Raw genomic sequence first — 17,209 nt, forward strand, 5'->3', positions numbered from 1 at the left:
TCCTGGGGATTTATCCACTTTTACGTGTTTCAAGACATCCAGCTCTTCCCCCTCTGTAATATGGACATTTTTCAAGATGTCACCATCTATTTCCCTACATTCTATATCTTCCATGTCCCTTTCCACAGTAAATACTGATGCAAAATACTCATTTAGTATCTGCCCCATCTCCTGTGGCTCCATACAAAGGCTGCCTTGCTGATCTTCGAGGGGCCCTATTCTCTCCATATTCTTAATGTATTTGTAAAAACCCTGTGGATTCTCCTTAACTCTATTTACTAAAGCTATCTCATGTCCCCCTTTTGCCCTCCTGATTTCCTTCTTAAATAGACTCATACTGCCTTTATACTCTTCGAAGGATTCACTCGATCTCTTCTGTCTATTCCTGACATATGCTTCCTTCTTTTCCTTAACCAAACCCTCAATTTCTAGTCATCCAGCATACCTTATACCTACCAGCCTTTCCTTGCACCCTAACAGGAATACACTTTCTCTGGATTCTCGTTATCTATTTCTGAAAGCTTCCCATTTTCCAGCCGTCCCTTTACCTGCGAACATCTGTCCCCAATCAGCTTTTGAAAGTTCTTGCCTAATACCGTTAAAATTGGCCTTCCTCCATTTTAGATCTGGTCGATCCTTTTCCATCACTATTTTAAAACTAATAGAATTATGGTTGCTGGCCCCAAAGTGCTCCCCCACTGACACCTCAGTTACCTGCCCCCTGCCTTATTTCCAAAGAGTAGGTCAAAGTTTGCACCTTCTCTCATAGATACATGAACATACTGAATCAGAAAAATTTGTTGTACACACTTAACAAATTCCCCTCCATCTAAACCCTTAACACTATGGCAGTCCAATCTATGCCTGGAAAGTTAAAATCCCCTACCATAACCACACTATTATTTATTTCAAATTGCATTTGTTCTTCAAATAAGTTTTGAATCTCATATTTCTTCATTCGCATGTATGCGCTTTCTATCCCTTAAAGTAACAAAAAAAAGATTTGCTTCCATTCTGTTTCCTCACAGTCTGTTACAAAGCATTTGCAAAGTTCCAAAGTAAGCTTCGAGGAGAAAGTGAGGTCTGCAGATGCTGGAGATCAAAGTTGAAACTTTATTGCTGGAACAGCACAGCAGGTCAGGCAGCATCCAGGGAACAGGAGATTCGACGTTTCGGGCACAGGCCCTTCCTCAGGAATTCCTCACAATTCCTGAGGAAGGGCCTGTGCCTGAAACGTCGAATCTCCTGTTCCCTGGATGCTGCCTGACCTGCTGTGCTGTTCCAGCAATAAAGTTTCAACTCCAAAGTAAGCTTATACTGTGATCATCTATAAAGATCTATCAATATGCAATTTGTCTGAGAACTGAAGGTTCATACATATGTATTTATTGTAAGAGATACTGCTTAATGAGTAACAGCTGGATCTGCCATAGGTCTTTATTTTTAAAAATCAACCAGTTCAGATGCATTAAGTTTCTGGAACAGGTGAGATTTGTACCTGGGCCTCCTGGCTCAGAAATTGGGACACTATCACTGAACCATATCACCCTGTTGAACTTGCCTTAGACATTTTCTGAGCACAATTGAGTTACCTGACTTTGATTTCTTCTAACCTGTTCATATAAGTAATTAAATGCCTCTTGAGTAGGTATAACATGAACTTGGGCCTCCTGGTTCAAAGGTAAGGACACTACCACTGCATCACAACAGCCTGTATACCCTACCTTAGATAGTTTCTAATCTGTCTGTTCAGAGATATTACAACATACTTTGGAGCAGGTGGGGCATGAACCCAAGTTCAGAGGTAGGGACACTATCATTGCACCATAAGAATTGTCCAAACCTGTACAGACAACTTTCTTTCAAATTGATAGCCAAATCCAATACCCATGAGGATGGCTTAAACTGGGACCTTGGGTTCATGTCACGCTACAGGTGACCCCACTACACTGTACGCTCTCACATTCACACACAAGCACATGTACACACTCTCTTAAATACTCACACTCACGCAGACCTTCTCTCATACACATGCTCTCTCAGGAGCACACACACTCTCACATGTAAACACTCATACTCTCTGTCCCTCATGTGCATGCAGACACACAGTTCTATGGTGTGAATTTGCATTTGCAGATACATTCTATTTTGTTCATAAAGCACACTATCTGTAGGCAGTCAATTTTTTTATAATTCACATGACATTTTATAAATTCCAACTTTGCAAACAGTACCAGCCTGATTCAAGATTGGAATACATACAGACTCTAACCTCACATCTTTAATGCATTGTCTGAGCAGAGATGTCGCTTTCTTTAAAATATAAAACCTTAAATTATCTCAGGGATGTGGCTTGAAAGAAGTTCAGGGATTTACATTTTAATGAATCAAAACCTACAACCAATTCTAAAAGATGAAAGACCTTAGAGCAATCTAGGTTTGATCAATATATCGCATCAGCGTATGACACTATGATCTTTTGCTACAAATTCTGTGTCCTCTGATCCTACTCCACTAGTTACCTGATAAAGGAGCAATGCTCTGAAAGATTGTACTTCCAAATAAATCTGTTGGACTATAACCTGGTGTCGTGTGATTTTTAACTTTGTCCACCCCAGTCGAACATAGGTACCTCCACATCATTTCAAATTGAGGATACCTCAGATAAATTGCCTTTCCTGCTATGGCAATCAGCTCACAACACATGCTTAGAACTGGACTTGAGGTTCCTGGCTTATATGATTCTGTTATTCAGTTTGACAGGACGTTAGAGCATCTTTCTGATTGTTTATATTCACAACTTACTTGATTAAGTATTCAAACTGTTCCTTGTGATCTGAACAGCCAAAGTCAGTGGTCCACGCATGTCCGATAGTAAACTTATGGAATTTAAGCATATCCATAACTCCAACCTGCACTACTGCACAGCCAAAGAGGTCAGGTCGCTGGTTGACGCAAGCCGCTGAAAAAGAGTGTGAGATTGAGAAACATAAGCAAGTAGGTGGGATTAGTTTAGTTTTGGATTATGGTCGGCATGGACTGATTGGACCGATGGGTCTGCTTCCATATTGTATGATTCTATAAGAATGGTCAAAATTAACTTAAAGTGAGGAGAAAGTGAGGATTGCAGATGCTAGAGATCAGAGTTAAAAAGTGTGGTGCTAGAAAAGCACAGCCGGTCACGCAGCATCCGAGGAGCAGGAGAATCGACGTTTCCAGCATAAGGTCGGACGACAACATTCCTGATGAAGAGCTTATGCTTGAAATGTCGACTTTCCTGCTCCTTGGATGCTGCCTGACTGGCTGTGCTTTTCCAGCACCACACTTTAAAGTAGCTTGGCACACGTTATCCTGATATATCCACATAAACATGCAGAAAGGCCTTCATGAACTTGTTATATGTAATTAGTTATGCAGTAATCATCTAAAGCATGTTTAAAGATAACTCTTCATTGCATCTAAAACAACACTGAAAATCGAATATCCTTCTTTGCACAGTTTAGTTTCTGATTATTCATTTCTTTAACAAGATGTCATTTTTCAGAAATTGTATCATTTGAGTCATTTTATCGCAGATATTTCTAGTTTGACATGCCAACAGGATCCCAATTGAGCCAATGAAATGCATCACAAATTTATCAATATTTCCCTTTTGATAAGGAAGTAGGTATAATAAATGTGGAGCTTAATTACATCCTCCTCCTTCCTTAGAATCAATCTAGATGCAATATCAGCTTTTATTTGGAAATAATAATCTTGAATAACATTTTTGAGGTAGCAATGCTAGTTCTGTTAAAATGAACACATATTTATAATGCAAACTATCAGCAGGCAACATTTTAAAGTCAGATATAACAAAGCCAGCAAATGGGTAAAACCCTCATTATTAATTTCAACAAAGAAAATGATTTTCTGTGTGTTAGATGTAGACATCATAAATTTATCTATCCATTTTTTGGAATCTCGTTGGTTCAGCTTTCATTGAAAACTGAACAAACATTGCTCATAGTCATTCTTATGCAATAATTTCCACCCCTAGCTCTTGTACTCACTTCATATTTCCCAGTCAGGTGCATGCTAATAGGATTTAACAAATTACAACTTACCTGTTACAGCCACCACCAGCATCAGCATGTTGTACTGTACAGCTTATTCTATATAAATCATTTAAATTTATCAACTGAAATTTCTAGTGTACAAGAATGAAATATATTGAAACACTATGAAATATATTTATCTACTTGTCCCTTTTGTCTTTTAATTCATTAAAACTTTCAATTAAAAGCCACAATCACTTTCAAAACTAATGTTGAACATGTTTTGCCAAAACTTATGATTCAGTTATGTGTGTGTTGCTGGAAAAGCACAGCAGGCCACCTACAAATGGGCCCCACCACCAGGGATAGATTTCCCTCCCCACCCCTATCCGCAAAGATCATTCCCTCCGCAACTGCCAGGGCAGGTCCATGCCCACTAACCTGCGCCCACACCTCCCCCTTATCTCTGTCCAAGGCCCCAAAGGAGCCTTCCACACTTATGAAAGTTTCACGTGCAGTTCCACACATCATTTATTGTATCCATTGCTCCCGATGCGGTCTCCTCTACACTGGGGAGACTGGATGCCTTCTCGCAGAGCGCTTTAGAGAACATCTCTGGGATACCGCACAAATCAACCCCACCGCGCCCCTGGTCGAACATTTCAACTCCCCATCCTACTCTGCCGAGGACATGCAGATCCTGGGCCTCCTCCCTCACCACCTGATGCCTGAAGGAAGAACGTCTTATCTTCTGTCTCGGGACCCTTCAACTCCAGGGCATCAATATAGACTTCCCCAGTTTCATCATTTCCCCTCTCCCCACCTTATCCAAGTTCCAACCTTCCAGGTCAGCAGTATCCTCATGACCTATCCCACCTATCTGCTCCACCCTCCTCTCTGACCTATCACCTTTACCCCCACCTCCATCTACCAACTGCACTCTCAGCTATCTTCTCCCCAGTCCCAGCCCCCTCCCATTTATCTCTCCACCCCCAAGGCTCCACCATCATTGCTGATGGAGGGCTCCGGCCCGAAATGTCGACTCTCCAGCTCCTCGGATGCTGCCTGACCTGCTGTGCTTTTCCAGCAACACACCGTCAACTCTGATCTCCAGCATCTGCAGACCTCATTGAATCCTTATGATTCAGTTAGCGCATTCTGAACTGTGCAATCAGAACATATATATACATCCAGCTTCCAAGAAAACATTAAATTTGGTTATCACTGTAAGACAGTAATGAATGATAAATGACAGATGATGAACAATGAAAGGCAAATTTGTCATTAGTACATTTTAAACACTAACTGTTTTCCTTTCCAGATCACACTGATAGCTCACATTCTTTGGTTGCAATTTTTTGCCCACCTCAAGGTGCCCATATGTAATAGCAGTTATTGGCCTTTTTCTCAATTGTAGATGAGAAAGATAGCCTTGCAGGGGCAACAAGGATAGGTAATAAATGTGGCCTTTCCAATACTGCCTATATTTGTGAATAAATTTAAAAAGTAGCATTTCTGATATCACCAAATAAATGATTTAGCAAAATAACATCACTACGGTATCTGACTAGAAGTATGATATAGCTCTTTGGTGGTATGCATATTGTTTGCACTTGTGACAAAACTCAAAATCAGTTATTAAAGTTACAATTTTTGGTTTGTGTGAACTCTTTGTAAAATAAAAGCTGGCTTTAATATTGCAGAATGGCAGATCTCTGCCTCTCCACACAAAGTGTTTGAGAGTATTAAACAGGCTTCTGTTAATTCAACCTGCTAAGGTTTTTCTTTTTCCAATCACTCTTTGTATTGTTGGAAAGTATAATCATCAAGAGCACCTTACCATGGGAATCCCCTTCAATGCATTATATAACAATTAGTATTGGGTTGTATGAGACCACAAGAAATAGAAACAGGAGTGGCCATTTGGTCTACTCTGCCATTTAATAAGATCATGACCAATCCGGCATTCCTTGTAACCATGTTCCTGCCTTTTCCTCATAACCTTTGATTCCCTGACTGAGCAAGGATCTTTCTATCTCAGCCTTAAATATACTCAAGCACTCTCTGGCATGAAATTCCAAAGACTTACATCCCTCTGAAAGAAGAAATTTCTGTGCACCTCAGTCTTAAATTGGCTGCCCTTAATTCTGACTCTGCCCTTTGATTCAAGACCCTCCTATGATGAGAAGCATCATCTCAGCATTTACCCTATCAAGCCCCTTAGAAATGCTATACATTTCAATGAGATCACCTCTCATTCTGCTAAACTCTAACGAGTCACAACCTTATAATCTTTGCTTATAAGACAATCCCTTCATACTGGGGAGCAATCTAGTGAACCTTCTCTGAAATGTGTTCAATGAAATAATATATTTCCTTAAATAAGGGGACCAAACTGCTCACAGTTCTCCAGATGTAGTCTCACCAGCACCTTGTACAGTAAGACTTCCCTATTTTTATTCCCCAATTCTGTTGAGATAAGGACCAACATTTCATTAGCTCTGTGATTATCTGATGCACCTCTGTGCTAGCTTTGTGTTTCATGCACAAGTATCCCCAAGCCCCTTTGTGTTCCACCTTTCTGTAGTTTTTCTCCATTTAAATAATACTGTTCTTTTATTATCCCTTCCAAAATGAACAACTTCACATTTTACCACATAGTACTCCATTTGCCAACTTTTTAAACCCCTCAATATCTCTCTGTAAACTGTTTGTATCCCTGTCACAACCTGCCTTTCTACCTATTTGTGTATCGTCTGCAAATATGCTAACAAGTACATTTGTTTCCTTCCTCAAAATCACTAATATATATTATAAACGGTAGCAGTCCCAGACGGATGTCTGTGGAACCCCAGGTTAGTGACAGGTGTCACTAACCTGAAAAGGAATGCTTATTGCACACTCACTGTTTCCTGCTCAATAGCCAATTCTCTATTTACCCCAGTACACTACTCCCAACAGCTTGTGCTCTTATGTTGTGACTTAAACTTTTCGAGATACCCTGTTAAGCATGTTCTAGAAGTCCACATGTATTGCCTCTATGGGTTCATCTCTATCCACTCTGGTTGAGACTTCCTCAAAAAACTCTAATAAATTAGTCAGACATGATTTCCTTTTTGTGAAGCTACGCTGACTGTGCTTGAATAGATTATGATTTTCCAAATGTTCTGCTATTATCTCCTTAATAATTCATAGAATCCCAACAGTGAAGATACAGGCCATTCAGCCTTTTGAGTCTGCACTGACCCATCAAAGAGCACCCCACATGGAAAGTAACATGAGAATCCACTGTGATAAAATAATGGAGTAATATTTAAAAATAAAACTTGCTATAAAATCATATAAATTGTAGCTTTCTTTGTAAAGTTTTTTTTTGCACTTCATTCCTCATGAATGCATGACAAATAAGCTTTGATTTTATTGTTTTTTTTAGCAATTTGTATGTTCTGTACTGCCAAGCAATTAATAGCAAAATGAAGTAACAGCATTACTGTATATGGATTGAAGACAAAAACAGAAAACCACTGGAAATATTCAGCAAGTCAGACAGCATCACAAGTCAATGTTTTACAGCTGAACCCTTTCTCAGAACAGAGGTTTGGATAAAACTTATTTTTATGTCCTGTAATTGCACAATGTGATTCAATTAATTGGAAGAAAAAATGTCTCAATTCAATTTTATGGATACCTTGATGAATTTGAATTTGAGTAATAAAACATTCCCAAAAAAGCTTACGAGGAGCTGACAAACAATAAACCATACTCACTACCGCTCTTTCACCCTTCCTCCTCAAGCTATACCTTGAAGTCCCTGTAGTTAGAACAGTAACATTTATCATTCTTTATTTGTTAAATCAACATATAAAAAGTCACACCAACATACCCACTAATAGACCACCATTAGAACCTCCATTAATGGTCAGTTTCTTTGAACTAGTGTAGCCCTTTTCGATGAGAACTTCGGCAGCTCGTTGAAAGTCATCAAAACAATTTTGCTTGTTTTCCAGCATACCTCCTACAAAGAGGGCACAGATTGATTTTAGTTAAAATGCTATAATCATTTGATCAGTTTCAAATGGTCAATCAACACTATTTCAGTAATTAATTAAATGACAAATGTTATCCATTTACAATTTATCCAGCTACTCTACATCAGAAATGACAAGAACTGAAGTATACACTTTAACATCTTCCTTCCCTAAAGTGACAAAGTGTACCTTACAAGAGACATGAATAGGCAGAGAATAGAGGGATATGGACGATGTGTAGGGAATGGGATTAAAGTAGCACCATGATCAAAGGTGGGCCGAAGGGCCTGTTCCTATGCTGTACCGTTCTATGGTCTATCCCAAAGATAATAGATATGCAAGGTGCTAATGGAAGGAATAACCTCGTAATAGTCTCTATCAAGAGGGGCAAAGTCTTTGACAAACTAATGGGACTAAAACCAGACAAGTCATCAAAACCTGATGGGTTTTAAAGGAAGTGACTACAGAGGTAGTGGAGGCATTGGTTGAAATATTCCATAGAAACATAGAAGAGCAGGAGTAGGCCGTTTAACCCCTTGAGCCTGCTCCGCCGCTCATTATGATCATGGCCGATCATCGAGCTCAATACCCTAATCTTGTCCTCCCCATACTAGAACTCACTGGATTCAAGGGAATTCCAAAGGATTTGAAAACTGCTAATGTGCAGTTCAAGAAGGGAGGGAAAACTGCTTGTTCAAGAAGGGAGGGAAACAGAAAGCAGGAAAATAAAATTCCAGAATTCACTGGAATCCAGAGGATTGGAAAACTAAAGCGACGTCCTCTTCAAGAAATGAGAAAGCAGGAAAATGTAGGTAAATAAGCATATTATCTGATACTGGAGAAAATATTAAGAGTTCATTATGAAGGAAGAAATAGTGGATATTTAGAAAAGCTCAACACAATCAAACAGGGTCAACATGATTTCCAGAAGGCATGTGATAAGGAGCCACACAAAAGATTATTGCATACAATAGGAGATCATGGTATTGAAGATTGCTCATTATGCAGAAGACAGAACATCAGGATTAATGGGTGTTTTTTAGGTTGTAAAGACAAGGATCCCATGAGGAGCAGTCCTAGGCCCTCAATTATTTCCATCTACAATAACGACTTAGATGAGGGACAATGTGTAATGTATCCTAATTTGCTGATAACACAAATGGGTGAGAAGGCATGTTGTGATGAGGACATAAGAAATTTTCAAGGGCATATATATATATATATTTTCTATATGTATATATATTATATATACATACATAGATACACATTTAGCAGATGGAGTTTAATGTTGGAAAATGTGAGGTCATCCAATTTGAAAGGATGAATCAAACATAATTATTATTTAAATGGAGAGAGGTTCCAAATGTGAAATGCAGAGGTGCCTGGGTACTATTATGCATGAAACACAAAACAATAGCATGCATATAATTAAGTAGTAATTAATGCAATAATTAAGAAGGCAAATGGAGTTTTGACCTTTTTTGCTAGGGTATTGGAGTTTAAATGTCGGGAAGTCTTGCTGTAACTGTGCAGTGTGTTGGTGAGTTTCGGTCCCTGTTTTTAAGATAGAATGTAGTGGAATTAGAGGCAGTTAAAAAGAGATTCAGCAGGCTGATTTCTGGGGTAAAAGAGTTGACTTACTAAGAATGACAAAACAGACCAGACCCTTAGTCATTAGAGTTTAGAAGAAAAAGTTTAGAAGAGGGTTGATTTTATTGAAACACAAGATTCTGAGGGGACTTGACAGGGTAGATGTTGAGAAGATGTTTCCACCAGTGGGAGAATCTTAAATTAGGGAACATAATTACGAAATAAGGATGTTCATTTAAAACTGAGATGCAAAGGAATGTTTTCCCTCAGAGGATAGCAAATGCCTGGAATTCTGTAACCTAGGGAATTGTGGAAACTAGTTCACTGAAAGTACTTAAAAAGGTGGTAGCCATATTTGTATTGAGGGCCAGGAGGCATTAACATAAAAGAAGAGTTAATGCCCTGGTAGATCAATCATTACCTTAATAAATGGTGGGGCAGGCTTGAGGGTTCGAATGGCTTACTCTAGCTCCTATTTCTTACCTTCTTTAGAATATAGTAAAAAAAAACTCCCATTTACCCAGTCTATCGTCATAAGAGAAGTTACTAATTCCAGGTCCATCTCAATAAACTTATTTTTCAACCTTATTCTTCCCAAGTTAAGCAGTTCAATACTGGACACAACTTTCCAACAAATGATTTGCATAAATTTAGCACTAACTTTTCTATTCATTTGTTATTTTAGAAAACCTAGATTGCCATATTTTATGTTCAGTCTTATCAACATCCCCATGTTTTTAATTTCTTTTAAAAATCTAAGCCTTTTAACATTTAGAGTGCTTCTGCTGAGCTCCATTAGTTTGGCAGTTGGAATTAGGTGGTGTTAGATTGTGGCTATTGTTATAGCCACATGCAACTGACATAAACTCATACAATGCAGGTATAGATGGAACCATATACCAGATGAATATATTTACTTAACAAATTCCAACCTCCATTCAGTAATCAAGTGAATACAGCATCCATAAGGAAAACAGGGCAGAAGAACAAATGCAAATGCTGTGTAAATCTGAGCACTGACATTGCATGTCCAATAACTGCATGATTATTCAGTTTATTTACTATCTAATCGGAGATGAGTTTATTAAAGTGTGAATTCCCAAGTAGCCACATGTGGCAAATAGCTATTGTATTAGGCAACACTGTTTCATATAACACCTCTATTTGGAACTAGGATCATGATGTGAAGGATCTCCTGTTATTGGTCCTAAATTTAAGTCCTTGCCCGTTTCAACCATGACATCCTATCATGGTTAGGCTTAAAATAATATTTTAAGTTAACTAATTTATATACTGTGTAAGTCTCAAAAGAACATGGATATTGGGGTCCAAGAGGTGATGTTGCTGTGTAATTAGACTGCATTACAGCTGAATCACTGAGTCTGTGAACATCATGTTTTGTGGAAAACTTACAGCTCAAAATCCACATCCTCCCAACCAGCCTCTTCTATCACTCAGATTGAGAAGCATACCTCTCCTCAGAGGACAGATCAGACTCCATCCATGTTCTCAGCAACAGCTGTAGCCTCCTTACCAGCAAAAGTGACTCGCTCTGGGGTACTTCACGTATAACCAAAAACTGGTAAGGAAGATGAGCTGAGCCATTTGGAATGAGGCCCAAATGTGACAGATTCCAGTCTGTACAGCTGGTTTCAGTTATACACATGTTCAACTAAGTCAAAAGAATGAACTTGATCCCTGTGTCTCCGTAACACCACATAGTTTGACTGTTTTAATAAGATAGATCTTTTCTTCCTTAAAACAAAATTAAGACTTAGCTATGGCAAATGGAGTAACGTATCACAAGTGCATTCACAGTATTTTCATCTATTAATATTAGATTTCTATTGTTCTTCAATAAAATTATATTGCATTATGGTCTATTCTATGCGCACAAGTCTGAGTTTCTGCAGCCTCTCCTCATACCTTATATAGCTGACAATAGGGATCAGTTTCTCACTTCTTTACTGACTGCATCCAGAAACTGAATAGCTCAGTGTCCAAAATTGGACAAAGCATTCAAGCTGTGATCTGAACAAAGCTTTGAACAATTTGGATACAGCCTCCTTTGTCATTTCCATTGTTTTGATTATGTAGTTCAAGATTATGTTGGCTTTGTCGATTTCTGTTTTGCATTGGTTAGAAACGTTGAACTTCAAGTCAACTACACAGATGGTTCCCATTTAGCTTCATATTCAGCCATTTCAACTGGAACATATGTATTCTTCCATTTCTATATACACTGTATGAAGTTACCTACATATAAATGCCAAACTTTCTTCTCATTGTGATATATTTCATTTGCTTTCTGTTCCTCCCACAAGTCCAGCACTTTACATTTCTCTGCATTAAATCTTATCCAATATTTATCTGTCTACTCCATAATCTAACATTGCTTCTCTGTGCTTACTGTCCAAACTCTTCACAATAATCATACTTTTAATTTTTGTGCAAATATTGACATTAAATTAGAAGTAGGCTACTTCAAGCCTGTTCCTCCATTCAACACAATCATGCCTTATCCGATTTAGCTTTCACTCCAGGTTTCTGTCTATCCAGGTATCCTTTCTCCCTTTGTTTATCAAGGATCTACATTTATCTTAAAAATATTCAAATATTCTGTCCCCATCCACCTTTTGAGGAAGAGAGGTCCAAAGACTCAATCCTATGAGGAAAGAAATCTCCATCTCCATTTTAAATGGGTGTCACCTTATTTTTAAACTTTGACCCTATTTCAAGAGAAAATATCCTCTCCAAATCCACAAAGTTTTGTCCCCTCAGGATCTTGTTTCAATCAAATCACTCTGTAGCACTTGAGGTGAAAGGGATCAAAGGATTTGGGGAACAACAGGAACAGGCTTTGGAATTGGGTGATCAGCCATGATCATAACTAATAGCAGAGCAGGCTTGAAGGCCAAATTGCCTACATCTACACCTAATTTCTATGTCACCTCTTACACTTCTAAAATCTAAATCCCAACCTTTCACATGGGACAACCTGCTTATTGCTGCTAATTCCCTAGTAAACCTTGTCTGAACTACTTCCAATGCATTTTTATCCTTCTTAAAATGGGAAATCTAACATTATATTTCAGATATTGTTTCATCAATGCCATGTATAATTGAAGCATAACCTCCCTTTTCTGCATTCAGTTCTTCTCACAATAAATAATAATATTCTATTTACGTTGCTAATTACTTGCTACATTTTATGACTCAGGCACTTGGTCATCCTGTATCCTCTATATCTCAGAACTCAGCAATCTCTGACCATTGCTTATTTATTCCTCTTGCCAAGGTGGAAAATTTAACATTTTTCCATAATATACTTCATTTGCTAAATCTGTGCTCACTCACCTATTCAATTTATATCTTTTCATAGTCACAACTTATTTTCCTACCTGTCTTTGTGTCATCAACAAATTTAGCAGACATACTTTCAGTTGCTTCATTTGAATCATTTATATAAATAGAAATAATTGAGAGGCCATCACTGAACCCTTTGGCACACCATTTGTTATGTCTTGCCAACCAGAAAATTACTCATTTATGCTTGCTCTTTTTAGTAACAAGGGTACAAATCCAACTCTTCACATACAGGCAGTGCCAGGGTTATGAATGGGTTCCATTCTTGAATATATTCTTAAGTCAATTCGTACGCAAGCCAGAACACAATACAGCACAATATAAAACAGTGAGTACCAGAAAACATTCTCATGTTAGATCTAAAACATCAGATCTCACTGATGAGTAAGAGCACTCCTGAGTTGGATGTTCATATATCAGGGACACCCTGTACATATATTGAGAAAAGCAATTGCCCCAATAATGATCCCTGACTGAGGATTATCACTGCTAATCAATGCTTAGGATGACAAACACTATTCTGTTTCTGAGTTAACATTTCTGTTTGACTGACCCTTCCTTACCCGGCCCGAAACATTAACGGATTTCTCGCCACAGATGCTGCCAGACCTGCTGAGCTTTTCGAAAAAGATGTTTGTGTTTCTGATTTCCAGCATCTGCAGTTTCTTTATTTTTTATTATTATGTTTTTGTTCTTTTTACTCAAATTATGCAATTGTTGGAGAACTTACAGCTGAACATTCAATACTTTATCACATTTTAAAGTTTCTGTTCCATTAGTGCGTAGAAAGCATTTTGCCAATTGTCTATTGCCAATTTTTCAAAATGTTTTCTAATGGGCAATATCAATAAAATTACTCATGCTGTTACAACTTCAATTCTAGTGTGTACTATCATAAAATACAAGCTAAATGTTTTACTTTAAAAACACACAAGATTAGAGTAATTATGCCACATTATAATGTTGAATAAAGCCCAAAAATGAAATGTTTCCAGTTTGAATTGCATTTACTGAAAAGTATGTCAGCTATAAATGTATATCTTTATATGGTGTTAAAGGGATTAAACACTACTTCCAATTTGACTTTTGATGGTATATTTTATCATTCCAGAAAACTGAAATATGATGTCTCCTACCCAGTTACTAGTTTTAATTAATGTTTTGCTCATTTACTTTATTCTGTTAGAGCTGTGTTTAATTATAAAGGTACAGTGCTCAGTAGCAATAATTACTACTTTATTTTGTCAGTAGTAACCTGGCAGTAAGCATACGTCAACATTACTGCACTACAGGATAAGCTAGCATTTGTATCTGAAATACAGTATCATGCTTTATGTACCCAAAATAACAGCATAAATGACTCACAGCATTAAAAAGAACCATCTCAAACTGAAAGGCCATTAGAGTTTAATAGAATAGAGAATTTTTAAATCAATTCAACTTGCATGCATCTCCATAATATTCTCCATCTCTCTACCGACCTCAATCCATTTGCTGCTGAAATCTATATTAATGCCTTTTTAACCTCTGGATTTAACTATTCCAATGGATCCAGTATTAACTTTCCATGTTTCACCCTCAGTGCTATATTTTAATCAAAGTAGTACTGACTATCTTTCATCAATTGCACCTGATAATCCTGGTTGCTCAATGATTCAAATTTAGCATTTTTACTTTCATAGCTTCTTCTCTTCTCTGCAACCTACTTCAATCCGACAAAACAATCCTTCAAACTTCCAGTTTCTCTAACTCTGTTCCCCTCAACAAATCCCATCACTCATCTCAATATTGTCAGTTGTGAATAAACAGCCACACTTTGCCTCAGTCAGAAGGTTATGGATTCAAGTCTCTTTTTGAAGAGAGCTAAACACCAATTCTAAAAAATAGTTATGAAGCACAGATAATGGCCCTTCCTCCCAACTAGTCCATGCTGACCAGCTTTCTTAGACTGAACTAGTCCCATTCATCTGCATTTGGCCCTTATCCCTCTAAACCTTTCCTATCCATGTACCTGTCCAAATGTCTCTTAAATGTTGTAATTGTACTTGCCACTACCACTTTCTTTGACAGTTCATTCTATATATGCACCACCCTGTGAATGAAGAAGTTGCACCTCAGGACCCTTTTAAATCTTTCCCCTTAAACATATGCCCTCTAGTTTTAGACTCTACTACCCTGTGGAAAAGACCTAGGCTACTCACCTTATCTATATCCTTCGTGATTTTATAAACCTCTGTAAGGTTACCCCTCAGCCTCCTAATGATCAAGGAATAATTGTCCCAGCCTATCCAATTTCTCTTTATAATTCAAACCCTCCAGTCTCAGTAACATCCTTGTAAATCTTTTTTGCACCACCCTTTCCAGTTTAATAACATCTTTCCTATAAATGGATGACCAGAATTATACGCAATATTCCAAATGTGGCCTTACCAATGTCTTCTATATCCATAACATGATATCCCAACTCCTGTACTCAAGGCTCTAACTGATGGAGCCAAGCATGCTAAATACCTTCTTCACTATCCTGGCTACCTGTGATGCCACTTTCAAGGAACTATGTACCTGCCCTCCCTAGATTTCTCTGTTTGATAACACTCCCCAGGGCCCTACCATTAACTAAGCAAGTCCTCCACTGGTTTTTCTTACCGAACTACAATACCCCACATTTTTCTAAATTAAACTCCATTTGCCATTCCTCAGCTCACTGGGCTAGTTGATCAAGATCCCTTTGTACTCATAAATAATAATGTTCGCTGTCTACTATGCCACCAATTTTGGTGTCATCCGCTAACTTACTGACCATGCCCCTCATATTCTCGTCCAATTCATTTATATAAATGATGAATAACAGTGGACTCAGCATCGATCCTTGCGGCACACCACAGGTCACAGACCTCTAGTCGGAACAACTGCCCTCTGTCACCAGCCTCTGACCCCTACCATCAAGACAATTTTCTATCCAATTGACTAGCTTTCTCCGGATCCCATGTGATCTATCCCTACTAACCAGTGTACCACACAGATCCTTGTAAAAGGCCTTATTAAATTCCATGTAGACAAAGCCTACCGCTCTTCATCTATCTTCTATCTACCTCTTGAAAACAACTCAGTCAAGTTTGACAGACATTATTTCCCACATAAAGCGGCACGATGACTATCCCTAATTAGTTTTTGCATTTCCAAATGCATGTAGATCTTGTCTCTCAGAATCTCATCCAATAATTTACCCACCACTGATGTCAGACTCACAGGTCTATAGTTCACTGGCTTTTCCTTATAGTCTTTCATAAATAATAGCACAACATTAGCCACTCTCCAGTCTTCTGGCAGCTCACCCATGGCTATCAACGATACAAATATCTCTGCTTGGGACCCCATAATTTCTTTCCTAGTTTCCTGGGTTACACTTGATCAAGTCCTGGGGATTTCTCTACCTTTATGCATTATAAGACCTCCTGCAGATCCTCTTTTGTAACGTGGACTCTTTTCAAGACATCATTATTTATTTCAGAGTTCCCTCACTTCCGTGTCTTTCTCCACAGTAAATACTGACATGAAATATTTGTTAAGGATCCCACCCTCTCCTGAGGTTCCATATGTTGATGGCCTTGTTGATCTTTAAGGAGCCCTATTCTCTCCCTAGTCACTCTTTTGTGCTTAATACACCTGTAGAATCTCTTCGAAGTTTCTTTATCTGCCCAAGCTCTCTTATGCCCTTTTTTTGCCCTCCTGATTTCCTCTTAAGTGTACTCCTACACCCCCTACACTCTTCAAGGGGTTCATTTGATTTCAGCTATTCATAACTGACATATATGCCTCCTTCTTTTTCTTGACCAGAGCCTCAATATCCCTGGTAATCTAGGTGTTTCTTGCTCCTTTTGCACTTTATACTAGCAGGAACATTCTCTCCCTGAACTTTTATTATCTCGTTTTTGAAAGCCTCCCACCTGCCTGATGTCCCTTCACCCGTGAACAGCCTTCCCAATCAACTTTTGAAAGTTCCTGTGTAATACCAAAATCAGCCTTGCCCTAGTTCAGAACTTTAACTTTCCACAGTACTTAAAAAAACAATAAAATCATGGTCACTGGTCCCAAAGTGCTCGCCTACTAATATCTTGTCCTGCCTCATTTCCCAGGTGGTCAAGTTTAGCCCCTCTCTAGTTGTGCCATCTACATATTGATTGAGAA

At 38.3% G+C, this 17,209-nt stretch overlaps 1 protein-coding gene across 1 annotated transcript in view; it reads right to left on the reverse strand.

Annotated features, from left to right (window-relative positions):
- LOC122548411 (prolyl endopeptidase-like) overlaps positions 1-17,209 on the reverse strand; it is a 180,231-nt gene that overhangs the window by 7,438 nt on the left and 155,584 nt on the right. Inside the window, exons 13-14 of the mRNA XM_043687029.1 lie at positions 7,921-8,052; positions 2,806-2,962 (exon numbers count right to left, since the gene is read on the reverse strand). Coding sequence (XP_043542964.1) covers positions 2,806-2,962; positions 7,921-8,052 — 289 coding nt within the window. The remainder of the gene's footprint in view (positions 1-2,805; positions 2,963-7,920; positions 8,053-17,209) is intronic.

The sequence above is a fragment of the Chiloscyllium plagiosum genome, chromosome 3, assembly GCF_004010195.1.
Source record: "Chiloscyllium plagiosum isolate BGI_BamShark_2017 chromosome 3, ASM401019v2, whole genome shotgun sequence".
NCBI classification, from domain to species: Eukaryota; Metazoa; Chordata; class Chondrichthyes; order Orectolobiformes; family Hemiscylliidae; genus Chiloscyllium; species Chiloscyllium plagiosum.